The sequence below is a fragment of the Enhydra lutris genome, unplaced genomic scaffold, assembly GCF_002288905.1.
Source record: "Enhydra lutris kenyoni isolate GAN:26980312 unplaced genomic scaffold, ASM228890v2 scaffoldscaffold73, whole genome shotgun sequence".
NCBI classification, from domain to species: Eukaryota; Metazoa; Chordata; class Mammalia; order Carnivora; family Mustelidae; genus Enhydra; species Enhydra lutris.
Window position 1 is genome coordinate 743,172 of NW_019154157.1, and position 21,266 is coordinate 764,437.

At 41.5% G+C, this 21,266-nt stretch overlaps 1 gene segment (V, D, J or C); it reads right to left on the reverse strand.

The window, feature by feature from the left end:
• LOC111160019 overlaps positions 1-19,424 on the reverse strand; it is a 150,746-nt gene extending 131,322 nt beyond the window's left edge. The window contains 2 exon segments of the V gene segment in view: positions 18,964-19,263; positions 19,379-19,424. Coding sequence covers positions 18,964-19,263; positions 19,379-19,424 — 346 coding nt within the window.
• Positions 19,425-21,266: the final 1,842 nt, after the last annotated feature.

Sequence of the window (21,266 nt, forward strand, 5' to 3'; positions counted from 1 at the left end):
CTGCTGCTGGCAGAGCACATTCCCAGTCACATCTCTGGGGTCACAGGAATTCCCGCTTGTACCCAAAACCATGAGAAAAACTAGCCATGGCTGTCTGAGCAGCTCCAGAACACCAGAGAGGTCCCAAGCAGAGAAAGCGCACTGAGAATTTCATGCTGGCCCAGGCTAGGAGTTCTCAGACTCTCTGGGTCTTAGAGAGCACCTGCTACCTGGCGCCTACATGGACCTCTCTCAGGGGAGAGTGTGGTGCGTGACTTAGACCCATGTCGCTGCACACACGTGCAGAGTGAAAAAGTGTGTGGTTCTGCCAGCTGGTGAGGGTCCCTCACCCTCACTGGTGCTGCCACCCAGATGCTCTCAGGTGCGCCAAAAGCTCAGGGACAAAGATCTGGCTTCTTCTCGCCACTCTCTCTGGCTCAGTGCCAGAGGTGGCTGTCCTGGGTTGGCAGGCTTAAAACCCTGTCCCTAACCGCCTGATTCCCCTCAATATACTCTTACTATCCTTTGCTTATTTTGAATGTTTTCAATAAGACTCCAAGTTAATGCTGGTCCCCAATCACAGGGCACTCTCATATTGGGGTATTACTTTCCAATATGTTGTTTCTGGTGGCTCCTTCCCCCTTTGTTTTTCTTCCAGTATCAGTCTGATATTCCCACTCTGCTTTAGCTGTCCACTGGCATCTTTTGCCCCTGTAGAGATCCAGAAGTGTATAATTCTAATCTCAGGCTTATTTCATGGGTGATCAGAGCTCTTTGGTAGGTAATCAGTTCACTTTAGGGGACAGGTTGAAATGGCACCTCCTCCTACTTCTCCACCATCTTGTTTCCTCAGCATTAATTCTTTAAATGTCTGTAGAATTTTCCTGTAAAGACTTCCAGCCCTGGACTTTTGTTTTTTGGGAGGTTTTGTTAGTGATTCAATTTCTTTCCCACGTATGGGACTGTTCATCTTTTCTATTACTTCCTGTTCCACTTCTTTTTTAGTTTATATGTTTCTAGGAATTTATCCATTTCTTCCACATTGCCTAATGTGTTACTATATACTTTCTCATAATATTGTTTTATGATGATTTGTATTTCTCTCTCCTCTTTCATTCATAATTTTATTTATTTGGGCCATTTCTTTCTCTCTCTCTCCCTCTTTTTCTTTTTCTTTTCTTTCTTTCTTTTTTTTTTTTTTTTTGCTAAGTCTGGCCTGGGGTTTAATCAATTCTGTTAATTATTTCATAGAACCAGGTCCATGTTGGATGTGAGTTTGATCTGGCTGTGATATCTGTCACCCCATTGGTTGCCATTGTTGATTCAGTGATCTGGATGGCTAGGTGGGTGTTCCCTTCCTCCCTCACCACTCCATGTGCATCCCTCCAGATGTTGCACTGTCGGATGAAGAAGACAACCTTCCCCGATAGAGAGGACCTTTCTTAGTTCATGGGTATCTGAGTAACTGCGCTCCCTAACTAGAACATCCAAACAAGCTCTCAGGGTCCATTTGCAGGAGAATGTAGGGTAGTCAAGCTTCCAAGACCCCAGACATATCCAAATGAGATGCTGCCCGTGGCATTCTGCCATTCTTTTGACAATAAAATCTTAAGTTGTTTTTTTTTTTAAAGTTCCGTGTTTCATTGATCTATTCTTTTTTTTTTAAATTTCTCTATCTTGATTTCCATTTTAAACTTTATTATTTCCCTATTCCTCTTCAATTTAGGCTTTATTTTCTTGTCTTTTTCAATGTCCTTTACATATAATTTCAGGTTGCATATATGAGACATTTCTTGCTGCTTGCAGTATACTTCCAAAGGCATGTTTATTGATGCACTTGAGGCCCATAGTGAAGTATATTTCTGAAGGCATGTTTGTTGATGCACCTGAATAAGAAATATTTCACAAGGAGCAGTGAGATCACTGAGTCTCACTGTTTGGGGATGTATTTTGGATCTGGGCCCCTTCCTGATCAATCTAGGCAGAGAGGAATCCCAGTCTTTGATAAAAACATTGGAGAGATGGGCACATCCTGGGAGAGATGGAACTGGGCACATGGTGATGAAACACTGGACAGGAAAATAAAGCCAGGGAGTCTCACTTCCGATGGTGGTATTGACTATCCCCCCTGTCATGTTCTCTCCTACCTCTGAGGGCTGAACCATGAGAAATTCTGGCCGCCCTCTCCCATAGATTTGAATCACACCGTAAACACCACTACCCACATAGAGCACACAGGTAGTTGGCTTCATCCTCAGTCTAAGCCCCAGTGATGGTAAGGTGGTTTTGTTCCCAGATATGGATCCAGAGGAGTGATCAGGGACCTCAGTGGGATGGTTCTTTATCTGGTAGATAAGGGGTTGGGAAACCCAGCCTGGGGTCTGCTAGTACTAGCCAGGGCAGTTACTAGTAGAGACTTATCCAAACCTAGGACCAAAGGTGAGTATGACCTAGAGACACTGCCAATCTTTCCCTAAAGCCAAAGGAGAGACAAGTGTTGTTATGGGAGACAAGAGTCACCCTGAGACACTGCTTTTATGTGCCCACCACAGTTGCAGAGTCCCCTCATATGAGCAGAGCATTTAGTGAGGAACCTGACAAGAATAACAGTCCAGACCATGGTGGTGGTCCTTACAGGGCATGGCATCCTCAGTTTCCTGAGCTGGAGTGGGGTGTCCTTGGGAAGATTTCATGCCTCCAAAGCCATTAGAATGATAAGGTATTTCATACAAATCAGCTTCCTCTCTCCCTGTCCCAGTGTCATCATGATGTCCCCTGGAAGAAATATTGAAAGAGGCAGGTGCTAGGAGCTCACGAAGAACAATGCTTATAGGGTACTGGCACACTGAGAGATGGGGGTTGTGGTCCTTCACCAAATGAGCTCCACAAGAACTCAGGCATTAAGCCTGAGAGTTGAATAAAGAGATTTGTGTGTTCTCCACCTCCTGGTCCTGCTTCTAGTTCATCCCTAATATGTCACCATGAGTGGAAATTTTTCCCTGCTCAGTGAAATCCCTGATTGCACCCTTTGTAGATTAGTGGCCCTCTTCTCTCCAGATGTAAACCCAGTGGGAAATCAGAGTCATATGTAGGTTTGTGAATGGATAGGTCCTCCCACTGATGCAGTCCTTAAAACTGTCTCCAGCAGCAGCTGTGGGGAGACCACCTTTGGTGTCCACATGCAAAGCCACATTGTCAGCCTCAGAATGCCTGCTGTCTTGTGCTCTAAGAACCCATCAATAATCTGGAGTCACTTCCAAGTACCTGCAGTGTTTTAGAATAAAGGTAATAATCTCACCAGTAAATTAGGACATTCCTCCCAAAACCAGATGATAAAATAAGAAAACAGGAGACTCATAATTAGAAATAAAAATGGCACAGCATCTGAATCAGTTGTTAGGAATATTATGAATCATTTAACCCCATTTTCTGACCAGTGTCCTATAGAAAAGAAGTAACTAGAAGAGTGATTGAGGAGATAAGGACTGAAGAGGTGGAAGAGGAGAAGGAGCAGGAAGATAACATTCTCCAGTTATCTTTGAAGTTCAGCCACAAAGTCAGTGTTCATTAAAGTGGGAAATAAAATATGATTTTATGTTAATTTAACAATTGCTGGCACATTGTGTTTCCTGTAATCCATGTGGTTATTGTTTGCATTTCTTATTGTATTTGAGAGCTTAACTCATATCACAGAAAGATTCCTCATCAATTATTTTGTGCCTATCAAACAAAGGATTCTTTGATATGGTGATTTTGTTGCATTCTGTGCATCAAATTTGAAAATAAGGAGGATCTAAAAGTTAAGAGAAAAAGGAAGAATTAAAAAGAACTGAAATATGTGAATAACAGAATACCACCTTTCATTTCTGTATTTTAAAGATACTTTCTGTATCTTTAAAATACAGAAATAAATGATCAATAACATATCATTTAGAAAAAAAAAATAACTAAAATCCTGACAGTGTGAAAGCTATGACATTTATCATACATTGCATAATGAATAAATTGGATTATCAAACTAATCATCCAGGATCCCTGACCTCTGAAGGAAGCCCTGAGCCAACTCTAGAGAGGATTGCCCACTGGTGGCCTTAGTATGGGGCTGCTAGACCAATGGAAGAGCTTTCTCTGAGATGTGCTTTTCATCTGAGTACACTGTCCACCGGGGCTAGAAAATCAGTGAATATCTTTTCAGTGGGCCCATGTTCCTCTCCCACAGTATGTTAGGGCAGCACCTCTGTCAGGGCAGCTGACATATGGCTCAGTATGTCTTCTTCTTTCCCCAAGGTCTGTGTTCACATCACTGGGCAATTTCATTCACCTCTTCTGAGCCCCATTCCTCTCTCAATCAAGGTGAATGTCTGTATAACATGGATTCTACTTATATGAATCAACTGCATTCACAGCAGGTGTGTCTGCTGGTTTGCCTTTCACTATTTTCCTAGAATGATAAAATGAACTTGTGGCATGCCTGGGTGGCCCAGTCAGTTAAACGTCTACCTGCAGCTAAGATCATGGCCTTCAGGTCCTTTGATGGAGCCATGCATGGGCTCCCTGCTCAGGGAGGAGTATGCTTCTCTCTCTGCCTCTGCAACTTTCTTTGCTTGTGTGATCTCTCTGTCAAATGAATGAATAAAATCTTCAGAAAAGAAGAAAATGAATTTCTGCTACTGTTTCTCTCCTAGTTTTTTAAATAATGCACTCACACACACACACACACACACTCACACACATATAAAACATAGTATATAATTTATAACATATAGTATGTAAATTTTAATATATTATATATGACATAATAAACATATATAATAAAGAACATGTATTTACATATAATACATAATGTTTTATATATGACACCTACATATTATTACATTACCTATATTTTGTAAGTACATATTTGATGTATTTAATATAAATGTTTATATAATGCTTATAAATTTATGTAATAAAATTTTATAATATATAATATTTATTAATAGATTACTAGTTATATGTAAGTATAAATGTAAACTTTAGTTTTCTCTAACATAGACTCAGTTATCATGGGTGATGGAATCCCTCACAGTCTGAATTAGGCCTCTGAAGGAGAGCTTGAAGCAACAATGTGACAGAAATAATGGAGTGGTGATCAACCTGGCAGATGATAGGACAAAGCAGTGCAAATGACCCCCTTCTACATTTTTTCTCTCAGCCCTGAAGAAAACCCCTGTCTATGAGAGTAGGTGAAGGGAGTAATCAGAACAGGACAGAGAAGCCCAAGGCTCTGCTCCTTCAGGATCAATTGTTGGCATTCCCATCTGCCCCTCCTAGAGGTCTCCCGTCCCAGATGCAGGTAGCATTTCAGGTGATTTTTTTTTTTTTCAATATGCAAAGTAGTCCAAGAGTAGGGTTTTCTGTCCAGGCCTAACCCCCAGGCTGAACACTAGCTTCATGGGAATGGAGGATGCAGTGTGACAGGAGAAAGTGAGTCAGAGCCGATCAGTCATGTGGCTCCTGCAGCCCCTGTGCAGCACACTCACACTTCAGTGAGGACACTGCCTGCCAAGCATGCAAGAATTAGTGTATTTTTCTAGCTGGTCTGTCCCAGAACACAGTTCTCACAGGACCAGTGCCACAGCGTCCCCTGCTGGACCCGGATGTTTAGTCCACCAGCCCCTCTGATACCACCCCCCCACCCCAGCACTCCGGAAATGGGAGTCCAAACTGTGCAACTGGATAATGCTAATGCCACTGCCCAGGGTAGTCAAATGAGGAGGTGTCCCCTGTGGTGTATGGGGCTGAGACTTTTATTCAAATCACTAAATGGCCTCCAGACTGTTAAATACAGGATGTACTGCACAGCGATTATGTATCCAGATATTTTAGGACTACCTGACATTGGAGTTTTCTTCTTCCAGGTGCTGGGGCTCAACCAGTCTACCCTCGTTTTGAACCAAGTAAAGGCCTTAACACTTTCAGAGTACCAAGGTGGTTCACACCTCATCATGATTCTGTGTCTCATCTTTCAGTGTGATCTTTGTTGTTTTATTATTGGCTAGAGTCTCCTCTCAGGTCCTCAGCCATCACTACAAGGGCTTTTCAGCCTATGTTTGCTATGACAGTATAAAGGTAAACGGTGTCTTCTGCTTTTGCCTACTTCATGAGGTTGAAATTTTCCTTAACTATTATCCAGAGATTCTTATTTATTTGACCCTCTGATATACTTAATATGTTTTTAGACTAGTCTTAAATTTTACTTATTATGATGATTGATATACAAAGAACATTTCTATGGATGAGCCCTCTTCCTTTCTGAGGGGTCTTCCTTCTCTCTTTCACTGAAAACCTCCTGAACGCACATTTGACCTTAACCTAGGAATTTTGTTAAAAGCTCCATGGAATTCACTTATGTAAATCTTTTTCAGCATTTTTTTCTAGTATTCAGTTTACAAGTCTTTTCTTACTTCATTAAGTTCACTCCTAAAGGTTTTATTCTTTTTGATGCTACCCTAAATGGAATTGCTTTTTTTCCCCTTTAATGCCTTTTGGGTTTCTTCATTGATGGCATAGAGAAAACCACCTAATTGTTGTAGGGAATTAATACTTAGGCTCCTGTAGGAGATACTAGATAGAAACAGTACAGAGGTGATGATAGAGTTTGTGCCCTATGGAACAGTAAGAACAAGTAAGGAAGCAGGAGGTAGAATGAAAGGGAAACTATGCACCCATGACCATGAAATGACCAATCTCACAGAGTACACAGTGCACAGGAGGAGGTAAATTATTAAATAGAACATGTGCTGCCACCACTACCTATGGGGAAAGTAGAAATGCTCAAGCTTTTCTTCTTTTCCAGTTTGTGAAGAATCTCATTTATGTGGTCCAGAATTTACATAGTCATTTGTGAAACATGTATTTCACAAAGACCAAGTATTCTCTGATTGCTGCAGATGAGGCAGTAATAAGTGTTGAGAAGGAGACATCTCTCTATACCTGACCCAGTGCTTCTGCCTGAACTGAGAAGAGAGGTCTTCTTCCAGTTCTCTAATTCCTCAGGGTGTGGACCCTGGGAAAAAACGACCTCCACACACCAGCTCCTCTCTGCTGGTTGACTTCCACTCCTTCTCCAACCTCCAGCATCTCTCCCAGCTCCTCACTAGACCCTGATTAAGTTCTTTGGGATCAATGATATCTAGGGAGAATCCCTCAAGTTTTGACACCCACTTTGAACTATTGGATTATTTTGAGATAATTATTCTTCTTTACTTTTATATATCAATCAGAATTGTGCTATTAGTAACCTATAAGTTTCTGATCATAAATTATTACCCAATAATTATTTTTACTTTATATAAAATAATTAAATTGCTAGTTATTATAAGTTAAATAAGTAAATTTACTTTATATAAAATAATTACTTTATATTAAAGTAATATAAAATAATATATAAAATAATATATTATTTTTAATATATTATATATATTTACATATATATAATTTTGTATATTTTTATATTTTATATATCTTTATATATTTTATAAAATATAAAATAATATGTAAAATAATCACTTTATATAAAACTACTTTATATAAAATAATTAAATTACTAGTTAATTATAAAGTAATTAAATTTACTTTATATAAAATAATTATTAAATATAAAATAAAATATAAAATTATTTTATATAAAATAATTCTTTTATACTTTTATTTTATTGATTCAGATGCTCCACTATTGAGGTATTTCAATTACAGTTTAACAAGTTATAAAATTCATTCAGTATTGATTCTCTATATTAAGAGCCAAATATTCATAAAGTGCATATTTTGAATTGCAAGACAGTATTTGAAATCTGTGTAATATCTAAAATACATAGGTGTCAGAGGGATATGACATGTGTACAAATTTCAGGGATGTTCACCAGAGGATAATTCATATGGCAGGAAGAGGGACCATCTAACTGAATCCTCAAGTGAGGAGGTTGCCAAATACCATCAGTCCTACCCCAGATGTGTGGGTCTGCAACACCTCTGTGCTACCATGTGAGGAAAGACCTGAATGAGGACATTCAGGAAAAAACATGGACCTTCAATGGAACATTGCTTTCCTTGGGTTGATGCATCTTCTCTGTATGAGGTGGTTGTCTATTTCCATACATCTATTCCACATACTCATCTCAGTTCTGCTTCTGGTCTTGGACAGTGGGTAGGTATTAGAAGGTGAAGTTGGGGACAACATTATGAACAGATTCTCAGAAGGAACACAGAAAAATGCAGCCCTGGGAAAGGCTGTTTTTAAGCCAGTTGAGGAAAGAGGAGAGGGGCCCTTCATGGAATTCCAAGTGAAGGTGGGATTTGCTCCCTATCCTCTCAGAGTTTCAGGTGATTACAGTGAGGGGAAACAAGTCAATTAACAGATGGGCAGGAGAACAAATATTTGGGGATTCCCTGGAGAAAGAAAAGGTGAATCAAAGGAGTGCAGTGTGAGGGAGGATCATCTAAGGCAAAGAGAAAGACCCCTCTGTCTGGATCATCACAGGTTCCCCACACAGAGCCCCTGCCCATCCACAGAGTTGCTGTCTGAAGAACCTGAAGAATGTGGTGGAGTAAATGGTTGAAAGCGATAGGAAGTTGTACAGGCAGGGAGAACCCGTGGGAAATTGATCCAGTCACAGCTCAGGTCACTCTCAAAGAAGTTCCTGTGAACTAAGTGACTTGTCATCTGCCACTCACTTTTGTCCTCCAGTTTGAGGGAGATCTACCTCTTCACTCCTCTCAGGACACCTCACAGAGCTTTTTCCCATTGGAGAAGTGTCCTAATTTGTGCTCCTTGACATTTGGTCACCTGGACAGGGATGTTGATTGTGCTGATTTTATAGTTCCTGTTCTTCAGATGTCCAGAGTGGGAACATATGGAAATTCTGGAATCCCACATGGAGTGGGGCTGATTGTGCGCAAGCTCCTGCAATTGAGGGCAGGGACTCTGTTAGATACTCTTGGATAGCAGGTGGTGTTCTTATGTGCATAGTATACTGCAAATTGACATGGAGCCGTGTAGGAAATACGATGGCACAGCCTCCTGAGCACCACAGTGGGTTGTGGACAGAGTATGGCTGCTTCTTTCCCTTTGTTCTTGGTAATATAATTACTCATGCCATTACGGGCCTGCCATTCCCCATGACTGTTCCCTGCATCACGCTGAACTGGTGATGTTTCTGCCATAGGAAGAAGGAACAGATAACCTAGGTTTTCTCATAGGCTGAGAGAAGAACAGCATTCAGTTACTCCAGGGGGTTAGAGGAGTCACAGTACAGTAGAGTCATACATGGATGGGGGTCATTGCTCCCAGTCCCACTGAAGCAGGTTGAAGCTCTTCCCATCTGTGAATGGGATGGACATCAGTCTCTGCTCTCCTGTCAGTCACCCAGAGCTCCCTGGTACCTCCATAATCACAACCTGCATTTTAATCTAATCAGTGCCTGAAAATCCAGTTTTTGAATGACAGAATTGTCATTCAAATCATTCACTAACTTTTGAATGAAAATGGACAATGCACAAATATGCAAATAAGAAGTGGCATGTGAATAAAAATCAGGAAAAACATAATTAACCTGTATTAATATTAAATAAAAATCTTACTTTATTAGGAAGAAAAATATTTCCATTAAAAATGAATAAACAGACTAAATCCTTAGGAAAACAATAGACAATATTATTAAGAACTATGCCTCAGGGGGAGACAAGATGGCAGGGAAGTAGGAGGAGGCGCCTTTTCAACCTGTACCCTAAAGTGAGCTGATTACCTACCAAAGAACTCTGATCACCCATGAAATCAGCCTGAGATCAGAATTATACATGTCTGGATCTCTACAGGGGCAGAAGATGCCAGTGGGCAGGTAAAGCAGAGTGGGAACGTTGGACTGATATCAGAAAATAAACAAAAGGGGAGGGAGCCACCAGAGGCAACCAACTGGAAAGTAATACCCCTAATACAAGAGTGACCTGCATCTGGAGACCAGCATTAACTTGGAGACTGGTTGAAAGCACTCCAAAAGAGCAAAGGATCGTGGGGGGGGAATTGTGGGAATCGGGGCGACTAGGGACAGGGGCTTAAGTCCCCGGACCCAGGACCGCCTCCCCTGTGCTGAGTCAGAGAGAGTGCAGTGGAGAAACCAGGTCTTGGTCCCTGAGCGGCCAGCGTGCCCGAAATTGCATGAGGTCTGGCTCCTGTGAGGGGCTGGGAGCCACGACAGACAGCAGAATGCCAAGCCCTGCTACAGAGCCTAAGACACGAGCACCCCACACCCTCCCCTGAGAGAGGTGTACAAAGGCCAACCGGAGCTCTTAGACCCGCGCCACTGTTTCAGAGCCTGAGACGCGCACCTCAAACTCTCCCCTGAGAGAGGGGCGCGAAGGCCCAGCCTGGTGCTTTCAGACCTGCGCCCTGCTCTCAGAGCCTGAAATGTATGCACATGACCCACAGCCTCCCCTGAGAGAGGTGCACACAAGTCTGGTGCTTTTAGACCTAGAAAGACCAGGCACTCCCAGCCTGGGCCAGTGGAAAAATCTCAGTGTGCAATCCCTCTCTGGCGGTCTGGAGCTGCCCAGACAGCCGCCACTGCTGCCTTGGTTTTGGGTACAAGCAGAAGATCCTGCGTCCCCAGGGACCGCCACTCAGAACCTGCTCTGCCAGGGGCAAGGGGGAATTTATATGGGCTCTGCAGCCAGACTGAGGCTTCTCTCTGAGAGGGAGGTCAGGGTGCAGTTTGCTTTCCTCTAAACCTACAAAAACCATCAAAAGCGGTCAAGGCAAGGAAAAAAAAAAAGTGAACAAACATAAAAACCTCCAGAGAACAAAAGCCTGAACAAACCGGTTTCCTCAGAGCCCACCCCCTTGAGCGGGGAGGGAGGACTTAACTCAGGGAATATCATTGACTGAAAACCCACCTGGCAGTTCCCTCCCCCAGAAAACCAACCAGGAAAGAAAAAAAAAAAAAAAAAAAGACTACACGAGAACAACCACCACTACTTCACAGGACAACTTTTATTTTTAATTTGTTCACACTATTCTGGCTCATTTTTATATAGATAATTTTTAACCTATTTACCATCACAGTAAGCTGTCCAGTACATCAAATTCCATAATAAGGTTCTAACCAGAACTTTTTGATACATACACCTGTGTTTTTCTTTTAAATTTCTATTTTTTAAATGTCTTTTTTTTAAATATTAGTTTAGTTGAGTCTAGTTTATTCCTTTTTTATTTTTATTTTCTAATATTCATATAGAGTTAAACTTCAAAGTAATCTCCTTTCCCCAATCAATGCTACCCCTATAGGTAAACCAATTTTTAATCCCCCTTTATCTTAGGAAAGTTGAGTCCTTTAACAAAGATATCAAGATACATCCAGGAAGAATCAAAACAACCTTCCTCACCACACTGAGAATTTATAACCACTCTCCCATCTTTTTCTTCCACCAGTGTTTCTGTGTTTTTGTGTCTGTCCTGATAGTATACAAATATTATACTTGGGGTTCTTGTTCACAAGGTTCTTCCTTTGTTTGCTTATATATATATATTTTTTTTTCTCTTGTCATATACTTTTATCAGTCTTTTTGTTTGTCTGTTTTTGTTTTTATACTTCATAAATCTTACCCTGGGGCCCATTTGGGCTGAACCTTCTCTTTTATCTTCTCTTTCTTTCCTGTCTCTCTCTCTCTCTCTCTCTTTTTTTTTTCTTTTTCTTTTATTTTTTCTCTCATTTGGGTGGGGAATCCTGATTGCTCAGAAGTGTTCCACAGTGCACCTTGACTGCACCACGGTCGATATATCCAGCTACATCTGTTCAGTCATCTCTCACCAAAAGGCCTAGGAATGCCCAACAGAAGAAGCCCAACAGTCATCTCTCACCAAAAGGAGGAGGAATGCCCAACAGAAGAAAAATACAGAGGATGGACCTTCTGCAACAGAGCTAACAGCTATCAACATACATAATATGTCGGAAAGAGAATTCAGGCTAACAATTATCCAGGCAATAGCTAAGTTGGAGAAAGCCATGGATGACCAAAAGGGATTGATTAGGGCAGAACTGAAAATGACCAGAGATGATGTTCATAATGTTAGGGCAGAGCTAAAAGCTACCACGGCTGAGGTACACAATGCTCTCAATGAGTTCCTATCTAACCTAAATTCTCTCAAAGCTAGGGTAACTGAGACAGAAGATAGATTTAGTGATCTGGAGGAAAAACAGATAGAGAGAAAGGATCAGGAGGAAGCCTGGAACAAACAGCTTAGAATCTACAAAAACAGAATCAGGGAAAAAAATGATGCCATGAAATATTCCAACGTCAGAATTATTGGAATCCCTGAAGGGGAGGAGAAAGAAAGAAGTCTAGAAGATATAGTGGAACAAGTTCTTCATGAAAATTTTCCCAATCTCATGAATGGACCCAGCGTTGATGTACTAGAGGCCGAACGGTCTCCAGCCAAGATTATAGATTCCAGAATAACATCAAGGCACCTGATAGTCAAATTGAGTAATCAAAATTGTAGATATAATCTCTTGAAAGCCGCTAGGACAAAGAGGCTCCTTACTTACAGAGGAAAGCCCATCGAATAATGTCAGACCTGTCCACAGAAACCTGGCAAGCCAGAAAGGGCTGGCAAGATACATTCAGGGCACTAAATGAGAAGAACATGCAGCCAAGAATACTTTATCCAGCAAGACTGACATTCAAAATGGATGGAGATATAAAGAGTTTCCAAGACCAGCAAGGCTTAAAGACTATGCAACCACCAAGCCGACACTGCAGGAAATATTAAGGGGGGTTCTATAAAAGAGGAAAAATCCTAAGAATAGCATTGAACAGAAATATAGAGACAATCTACAGAAAGAAAGACTTCAAAGGTAACACGATGTCAATAAAAACGTATCTATCAATAATCACTCTCAATGTGAATGGTCTAAATGCACCCATAAAATGGTACAGGGTTTCAGATTGGATAAAACAACAGGACCCATCCATATGTTGTCAACAAGAGACCCATTTTGAACCTAAAGATACAACCAGACTGAAAGTGAAGGGTTGGAGAAGCATCTTTCATGCCAATGGGCCTCAAAACAAGGCTGGGGTAGCGATTCTCATATCAGACAAATTAGATTTTAAACTAAAGACTGTAGTCAGAGATACAGAGAGAACCTACATAATTCTTAAAGGGACTATCCACCAAGATGATCTAACAATTGTAAATATCTATGCCCCCAATATGGGAGCAGCCAATTACATAAGAAAACTGTTAATCAAGATAAAGAGCCATATTGATATGAATACATTAATAGTAGGAGATCTTAACACACCTCTCTCAGAAATAGACAGATCATTGAAGCAGAAAATCAATAAAGAAACAAGAGCATTGAATGACACATTGGACCAGACGGACCTCATAGATATATACAGAACATTCTACCCTAAAACAACAGAATACTCATTCTTCTCAAATGCACATGGAACCTTCTCCAGAATAGACCACATACTGGGTCACAAATCAGGACTCAACTGATACCAAAAGTCTGAGATGATTCCCTGCATATTCTCAGATCACAATGCTTTGAAACTGGAGCTCAATCACAAGGAAAAGTTCAGAAGGAACTCAAACGCCTGGAAGCTAAAAACAACCTTGCTTAAGAATGCTTGGATCATGGGGCACCTGGGTGGCTCAGTGGGTTAAGGCCTCTGCCTTCGGCTTGGGTCATGATCTCAGGGTCCTGGGATCGAGCCGCACATCGGGCTCTCTGCTGAGCGGGGAGCCTGTTTCCTCCTCTCTCTCTCTGCCTGCCTTTCTGCCTGCTTGTGATTTCTCTCTCTGTGTGTCAGAAAAATAAAATCTTTAAAAAAAAAAAAAGAATGCTTGGATCAACCAGGAGATCCAAGAAGAACTGAAACAATTCATGGAAACCAATGAGAATGAAGACACTTCGGTCCAAAACCAATGGGATACAGCAAAGGCAGTCCTAAAGGGGAAATACGTAGCCATCCAATCCTCCCTCAATAAAATTGAAAAATCCAGAACACAGCAGCTGTCTCTACACCTTAAAGAACTGGAGAATCAACAAAAAATCAAACCAACTCCACACATAAGAAGGGAAATAATCAAGATTAGAGCTGAGATCAATGAAGTAGAAAGCAGAGATACAGTAGAACGTATCAATGAAACTAGAAGCTGGTTCTTTGAAAGAAACAATAAGATCGATAAACCATTGGCCACACTAATCCAAAAGAAAAGAGAGAAAGCCCAAATTCATAAAATTATGAATGAAAAGGGAGAGATCACAACTAAAACCAAGGAAGTAGAAACAATCATCAGAAGTTATTATCAACAGTTATATGCCAATAAGCTAAGCAACCTAGATGAAATGGATGCACTCCTGGAAAACTATTAACTCCCAAAATTGAACCAGGAAGAAATTGACAACCTGAATAGACCGATATCTAGTAACGAGATTGAAGCAGTGATCAAAGACCTCCCAAAAAACAAGAGCCCAGGACCTGATGGATTCCCTGGGGAATTCTACCAAACTTTTCAAAGAAGAAATAACACCTATTCTCCTGAAGCTATTTCAAAAAATGGAAGCAGAAGGAAAACTTCCAGACTCGTTCTATGGAGCCAGCATTACCGTGATCCCCAAACCAGGCAAAGACCCTACCAAAAAGGAGAATTTCAGGCCAATATCACTGATGAATATGGATGCTAAGATTCTCAACAAGATCCTAGCAAACAGGATCCAACAGCACATTAAAAAGATTATCCACCATAACCAGGTGGGATTCATTCCTGGGCTACAAGGATGGTTCAACATTCGCAAATCAATCAATGTGATAGAACAAATTAATATGAGAAGAGAGAAGAACCACATGGTCCTCTCAATTGATGCAGAAAAAGCATTTGAAAAATCCAGCATCCTTTCCTGATTAAAATGCTTCAAAGTATAGGGATAGAGGGAACATTCCTGAACTTGATAAAATCTATCTATGAAAGACCCACAGCAAATATCATCCTCAATCGGAAAAAGCTTGCAGCCTTCCCATTGAGATCAGGAACACGACAAGGATGCCCACTCTCTCCACTCCTGTTCAACATAGTATTAGAAGTCCTAGCAACAGCAATCAGACAACAAAGAGAAATAAAAGGTATCCAAATTCACAAGGAAGAAGTCAAACTCTCTCTCTTTGCAGATGACATGATTCTTTATATGGACAACGCAAAGACTCCACCCCCAAACTATTAGAACTCATACAGCATTTCAGCAACATGGCAGGATACAAACTCAATGTACAGAAATCTGTGGCTTTCTTATACACTAACAATGAAAATACAGAAATGGAAATTAGAGAATTGATTTTATTTACTATAGCACCAAGAACCATAAGATACCTGGGAATAAACCTAACCAAAGAGGTAAAGGATCAGTACTCAAGGAACTACAGAACACTCATGAAAGAAATTGAAGAAGACACAAAAAGATGGAAGACCATTCCATGCTCTTGGATCAGAAGAATAAATATTGTTAAAATGTCTATACTGCCTAGAGCAATCTATACTTAATGCCATTCCGATCAAAATTCCACTGGTATCCTTCAAAGAGTTGGAGCAAATAATCCTAAAATTTGTATGGAAACAGAAGAGACCGTGAATCGCTAAGGAAATGTTGAAAAACAAAAATAAAACTGGGGGCATCACATTACCTGATTTCAAGCTTTACTACAAAGCTGTGATCACCAAGACAGCATGGTACTGGCATAAAAACAGACACATAGACAGGTGGAAGAGAGTAGAGAGCCCAGATATAGACCCTCAACTCTATGGTCAAATAATCTTCGACAAAACAGGAAAAAATATACAGTGGAAAAAAGACAGTCTCTTCAATAAATGGTGCTGGGAAAACTGGACAGCTATATGTAGAAGAATGAAACTCGACCATTCTCTTACACCATACACAAAGATAAACTCAAAATGGATAAAAGACCTCAACGTGACACAGGAATCCATCAGAATCCTAGAGGAGAACATAGGCAGTAACCTCTGCGATATCAGCCACAGCAACTTCTTTCAAGATATGACTCCAAAGGCAAAGGAAACAAAAGCGAAAATAAAGTTTTGGGACTTCATCAAAATCAAAAGCTTCTGCACAGCAAAGGAAACAGTCAAGAAAACAAAGAGGCAACCCACGGAATGGGAGAAGATATTTGCAAATGACACTACAGACAAAAGGTTGATATCCAGGATCTATAAAGAACTCCTCAAATTCAACACACACAAAACAGATAATCATATCCAAAAATGGGCAGAAGATATGAACAGACACTTCTCCAATGAAGACATACAAATGGCTATCAGACACATGAAAAAATGTTCATCCTCACTAGACATCAGGGAGATTCAAATTAAAACCACATTGTGATACCACCTTACACCAGTTAGAATGGCCAAAATTAGCAAGACAGGAAACAACCTGTGTTAGAGGGGATGTGGAGAAAGGGAAACCCTCTTACACTGTTGGTGGGAATGCAAGTTGGTGCAGCCACTTTGGAGAACAGTGTGGAGATTCCTCAAGAAATTAAACATAGAGCTTCCCTGTGACCCTGCAATTGCACTACTGAGTATTTACCCCAAAGATACAGATGTAGTGAAAAGAAGGGCCATCTGTACCCCAATGTTCATAGCAGCAATGGCCACAGTTGCCAAACTGTGGAAAGAACCAAGATGCCCTTCAATGTACGAATGGATAAGGAAGATGTGGTCCGTATACACTATGGAGTATTATGCCTCCATCAGAAAGGATGAATACCCAACTTTTGTAGCAACATGAACGGGACTGGAAGAGATTATGCTGAGTGAAATAAGTCAAGCAGAGAGAGTCAATTATCATATGGTTTCACTTATTTGTGGAGCATAACAAATAGCATGGAGGACAAGGGGAGTTATAGAGGAGAAGGGAGTTGAGGGAAATTGGAAGGGGAGGTTAACAATGAGAGACTATGGACTCTGAAAAACAATCTGAGGGGTTTGAAGCGTCAGGGGGTGGGAGGTTGGGGGAACCAGGTGATGGGTATTAGAGAAGGCACGGATTGCATGGAGCACTGGGTGTGGTGCAAAAACAAGGACTACTGTTATGCTGAAAATAAATAAATAAATAAATAAATACATACATACATACATACATACATACAATATTAAAAAAAAGAACTATGCCTCAAAATAGCATAGGATGCATTAGCTTTACAAGAATCACTTACAAGTCTTCAGAGACTAGTTTCATCAGTTTTCTTCATATATATAAATGCCATATATAGAAAACATTGAAAAACATGGAAAATTTAAATTCTTATAGGAAGAAATATTATATTGTTACATACACTCAATACATAAATTACAGAGAAAGGAATATTGCAGAATATTATGAAATATTGATACAAATGCCCTAAATAAAATGTCAGCATATTCCAATATCAGATTAATATATTCATACACTGTGACCATAGTAATTTATTGCAGATATAGAGTGGGATTCCATATTGATAAATGATACATACCATACTAATAAATCCCCATTGAAAATAGCATGATCTCACTAGACCTTGAAAGATCCTTTGACTAAACTGAAATAAAAAGCCTAATAAAAAGCAGATAAAATAGAGACACTCATGCTGTGATAACACACTATCTCCCACGCACATAGAACTCATTCCCACAGTCAGGAAAATAGCTAATGGGGTGACTGTAGGGAGGACATTTCTGTAAGTTCAGGAACAGGGAAATGTGGCCTAAATGTTATTATTCAACATCTTTTTGCAAGTAGTAGACAATGCAAGTGAATAAGAAAAAATACTGGTTAGATCTCAACATTGATGGGAATGGACATGGAGTTATTTCAAAACACCAAAATATATGGTTCAGCCATAGATACTCCCAGGCTGGTGCAGCAGTGCCAGAAGAAAGTACCTCAATGAGCAAAAGAGCAGGCATTCCTATGGAAGACTGAAGAGAAGATTACATAAGTCTGAAAACTTCTAGAAATAGGTAAGTGACTCAAGAGAGTGTTTAGAACCGAGGAGAGAGATCAGCACTCTGGACCTGCCACCCCCTGTCCCTAAACTTTAATGCAAACAGTCCCTGTGTCCCAACCTGATGGGGTAGATGAACATTCTGTATCCTATGAGATCCTTTGCCTAGGAAGGGTGGCAGTGAGTGTCTTTGAGGTCAAAGGGAAGGAGGAGCCCTCATTCTCAGGTGTTGTTCCTGCATGAACCTGACCCCATTGTGGCGGCAGCAGGAGCAGCAGAAGCAGAAGCCACAGGCAGAGCCTTAGCAGCTGCTGGGGCCTCCTCCATCCCAGAAGATCAGAAAGCGTTTTTGATCTAAGTTCTCTAGGGCCTGGGATTCTGTGTGAGCCCTGACATGCTGGCAGAGGAGGGGCAGCGAGGAGCAGCCTCATCCTCAGACCTCAGTTCAGTGATGGTCTGGTAGACAGAACTATTAGACATGGAGCAGGAGAATGAATCAGGGTCCCCAGAGGGTCTAATCATCAAAGTGGATGAAGATGTGTTTACCATTCATGGGAGCTGTTGATACCAGGACATATTTTGGACAGTCTCGATGTGTCCTGCCTCAGACAGAGCTGGATTCTGTGTCCCTGTTTCTGCTCTGACCTATCATGGACTCTGCCTCAGGGTAGCTGCCCCTGAGACCCAGGAATTTTTGCCCAAGTTGAGGAAATCATAGATTATCTTGCTCCCAAGACCAGTCGTCAAGGAGAAATTTAAAAGAATGTGGAAAGGCTATGCAGATAAATAACCTTGAGACAGGTCTCAGATTCAGTTTATATCAAATAGAGAAGCAGATGATTTGGCCAAAAAGTCAAGACTGCACAGGCAGTCCCATTGATGTGGGGACAGTACATTTCTGTCTCACTTCCCCACAGGCCCGGAGTACCTTGTGAGTACTGAAACTAAAATCAACAGACTGGCAATAATAATCAGCCTCATCTTCAGCCTGGAGCCCAGTGACGGTCAGAGAACCTGAGCTTCCAGACTTGGAACCAGAGAATCGGTCAGGAATACCTGAGGGTCTCTTGTTATTACCATATATGAGAAGTTTAGGGGGATTTCCCGGAAGCTGCTTATACCACTTCACACCAATAATATCAAAGCTAGTTGTGCTTCCAGAGCAGGAGATGGTAACTGTCTGACCCAGGGCCCCCGACACTGAGGGTGGCTGAGTCAGCACAGACTGGGCCCAGGACCCTGGAAGGGGGAGAGACACAGAGAGAGTGATGATGCTATAGTCTAGAGACAAGAGAAGGATTCAGGCCCCACTTAACCTCCCAGGACCCCTTCCCTTGTCCCTGCATCCAATCACCTGTGCAGTGAGCGAGGAGACTGAGGAGCAGGTGTACCCAGGCCATGGTGGAGGTCATCACTGATCCTGCCTTCTATGGCCCCACAGCTGAGCAGACCTCTTCTAATCTCTCCCTTCCCCTCTTCATCCTGTGAGGGAGGGAGGTCCTTTCCATGCAAATGAGACCCTAACTCTCTGAACCCTCACTGACTCTGGGTCAGATCAATCTGTATGAGGATGTCAATGAGGTGGGTAGGGGAGGGTCTATGTGGTACCAGGGGGTGGGGAGGTCACAGCTGTGGGCTCTGAGCAGAGGGCACAGGCTATGCCAGGTGGCAGGTCCCTGCTCTGGTTAACCCTTGACTCTCAGAATCAAGTGACTTGCGCCCCCTGGCGTCCAGGCCCAGACAGCATCGTGTGACATGATGACACCATTGGCCTAAGCTGCCTCCCCACTTCACTGTCCACTGCCACCTTTCTTCCTTCCTAAGGGCCAGGCCATGTGTCCGCTTCTGTGACCTCCTGTCACCTCAGAACACACTTTTGCTGTACTCAGGATCCATATAGTGAGTGTGTCCACAGATCCCTTGGCTGTCCAAGCAGCAGGACTGAGATGGTAAGTCTTATAGAACCACATAAATGAGGATCAGGTCCAGAGCTGATCCTAAGTCAACACTGACACATGGCCAAATCTGTGAAGGAGGCTGATTTCCTCTTACCTAATTCTTCTCTGGTTTCCAGATTTTTCCTTTTCCAGAAGTTCCCTCCACACAGAGGAGAGAGGGAACACTTCTCTCCAGGTTATGGGTAGAAGCTCTCATGTTCATTCCTAGAGGTTTACACACTGGACATCTCATCTGTCACTATATCCACCTCCATGAAAAAATTTAAAAACAAAAACAGAACAACATACTGGGGCAGTGATTCCCTGCTAGGTTCTGTTCTCCCAGCACACAAACCCTACTCTCCAGAGTCCCTGTCATATGAGTCTTTGTGTGGCACTGACCTCAGAGAACAAAGTGCAAACCAGCAGGAAATTCTAGGAGGAGTGACAGCTGCAGATGCTCTGAGAGGAACCTAGTTTCAGAGATTATATTTTAGTCACCAATTAGACAACTGTTAACTTAAAATAAATGTGTGTGATTTTATATAAAATTCAACTCAATAAAAATGATGTAAACTCAATGACAATATCAATGGGAAAATAAAGGTACAGTCACTAGTATACCATTCACAGATCTATGCTTATTACAGGGAAAATGTGGATGGAAGTAGTAGTTGAAAACCTGGATGAAAAGAATAATGAGAGAGAAATGCCTTCTCATTCTTGGTTGAACCAAGGGCAAACTTGTTTCTAAGTGATTTAATTTGTTATTGTGGTGATCGTTGTTGCTGTGGTGGTGGCTATTATTATTTAATCATGAATTTTGTATAGTTGTTCTTGTTCTACAAGTAGAAGTAGGAAAGCATCACACGGTACCCAGGGAAAACTCATGAGGAGCTTGTTCCTATGAACTTGAGGGCCATCTCAGTCATGGAATTGCCAATCATGGAACTTCAAGGATGGGCTCATTAAGGGTCAAATTCTTTCAGGGGTGGGCAGAGCTATAGTTCCTGTGTCTTATTTCCAACATATTCAGAATAAGGCAATTGTCCGTTCAGCCACCCATGACTATAGCAATGAATTTCTATTACCCAAGGCCAATTTGATCCAGAATTCTTTTCAAAGATCCCACATGTGATTCCTGGTGAGGTGGAGATAAGAGAGACTGTGTACCTGAGATCACACGCCCTGTGACCCTCAGTTGGGACAGATGTCTCAGCAAAGGTCCAGCCTGGCTTGAGGTATTGCTGGGGTGACTGAGGGAATGAAGCCCAGCACTGAGAGCACAAGGAGGATATGTCTCGT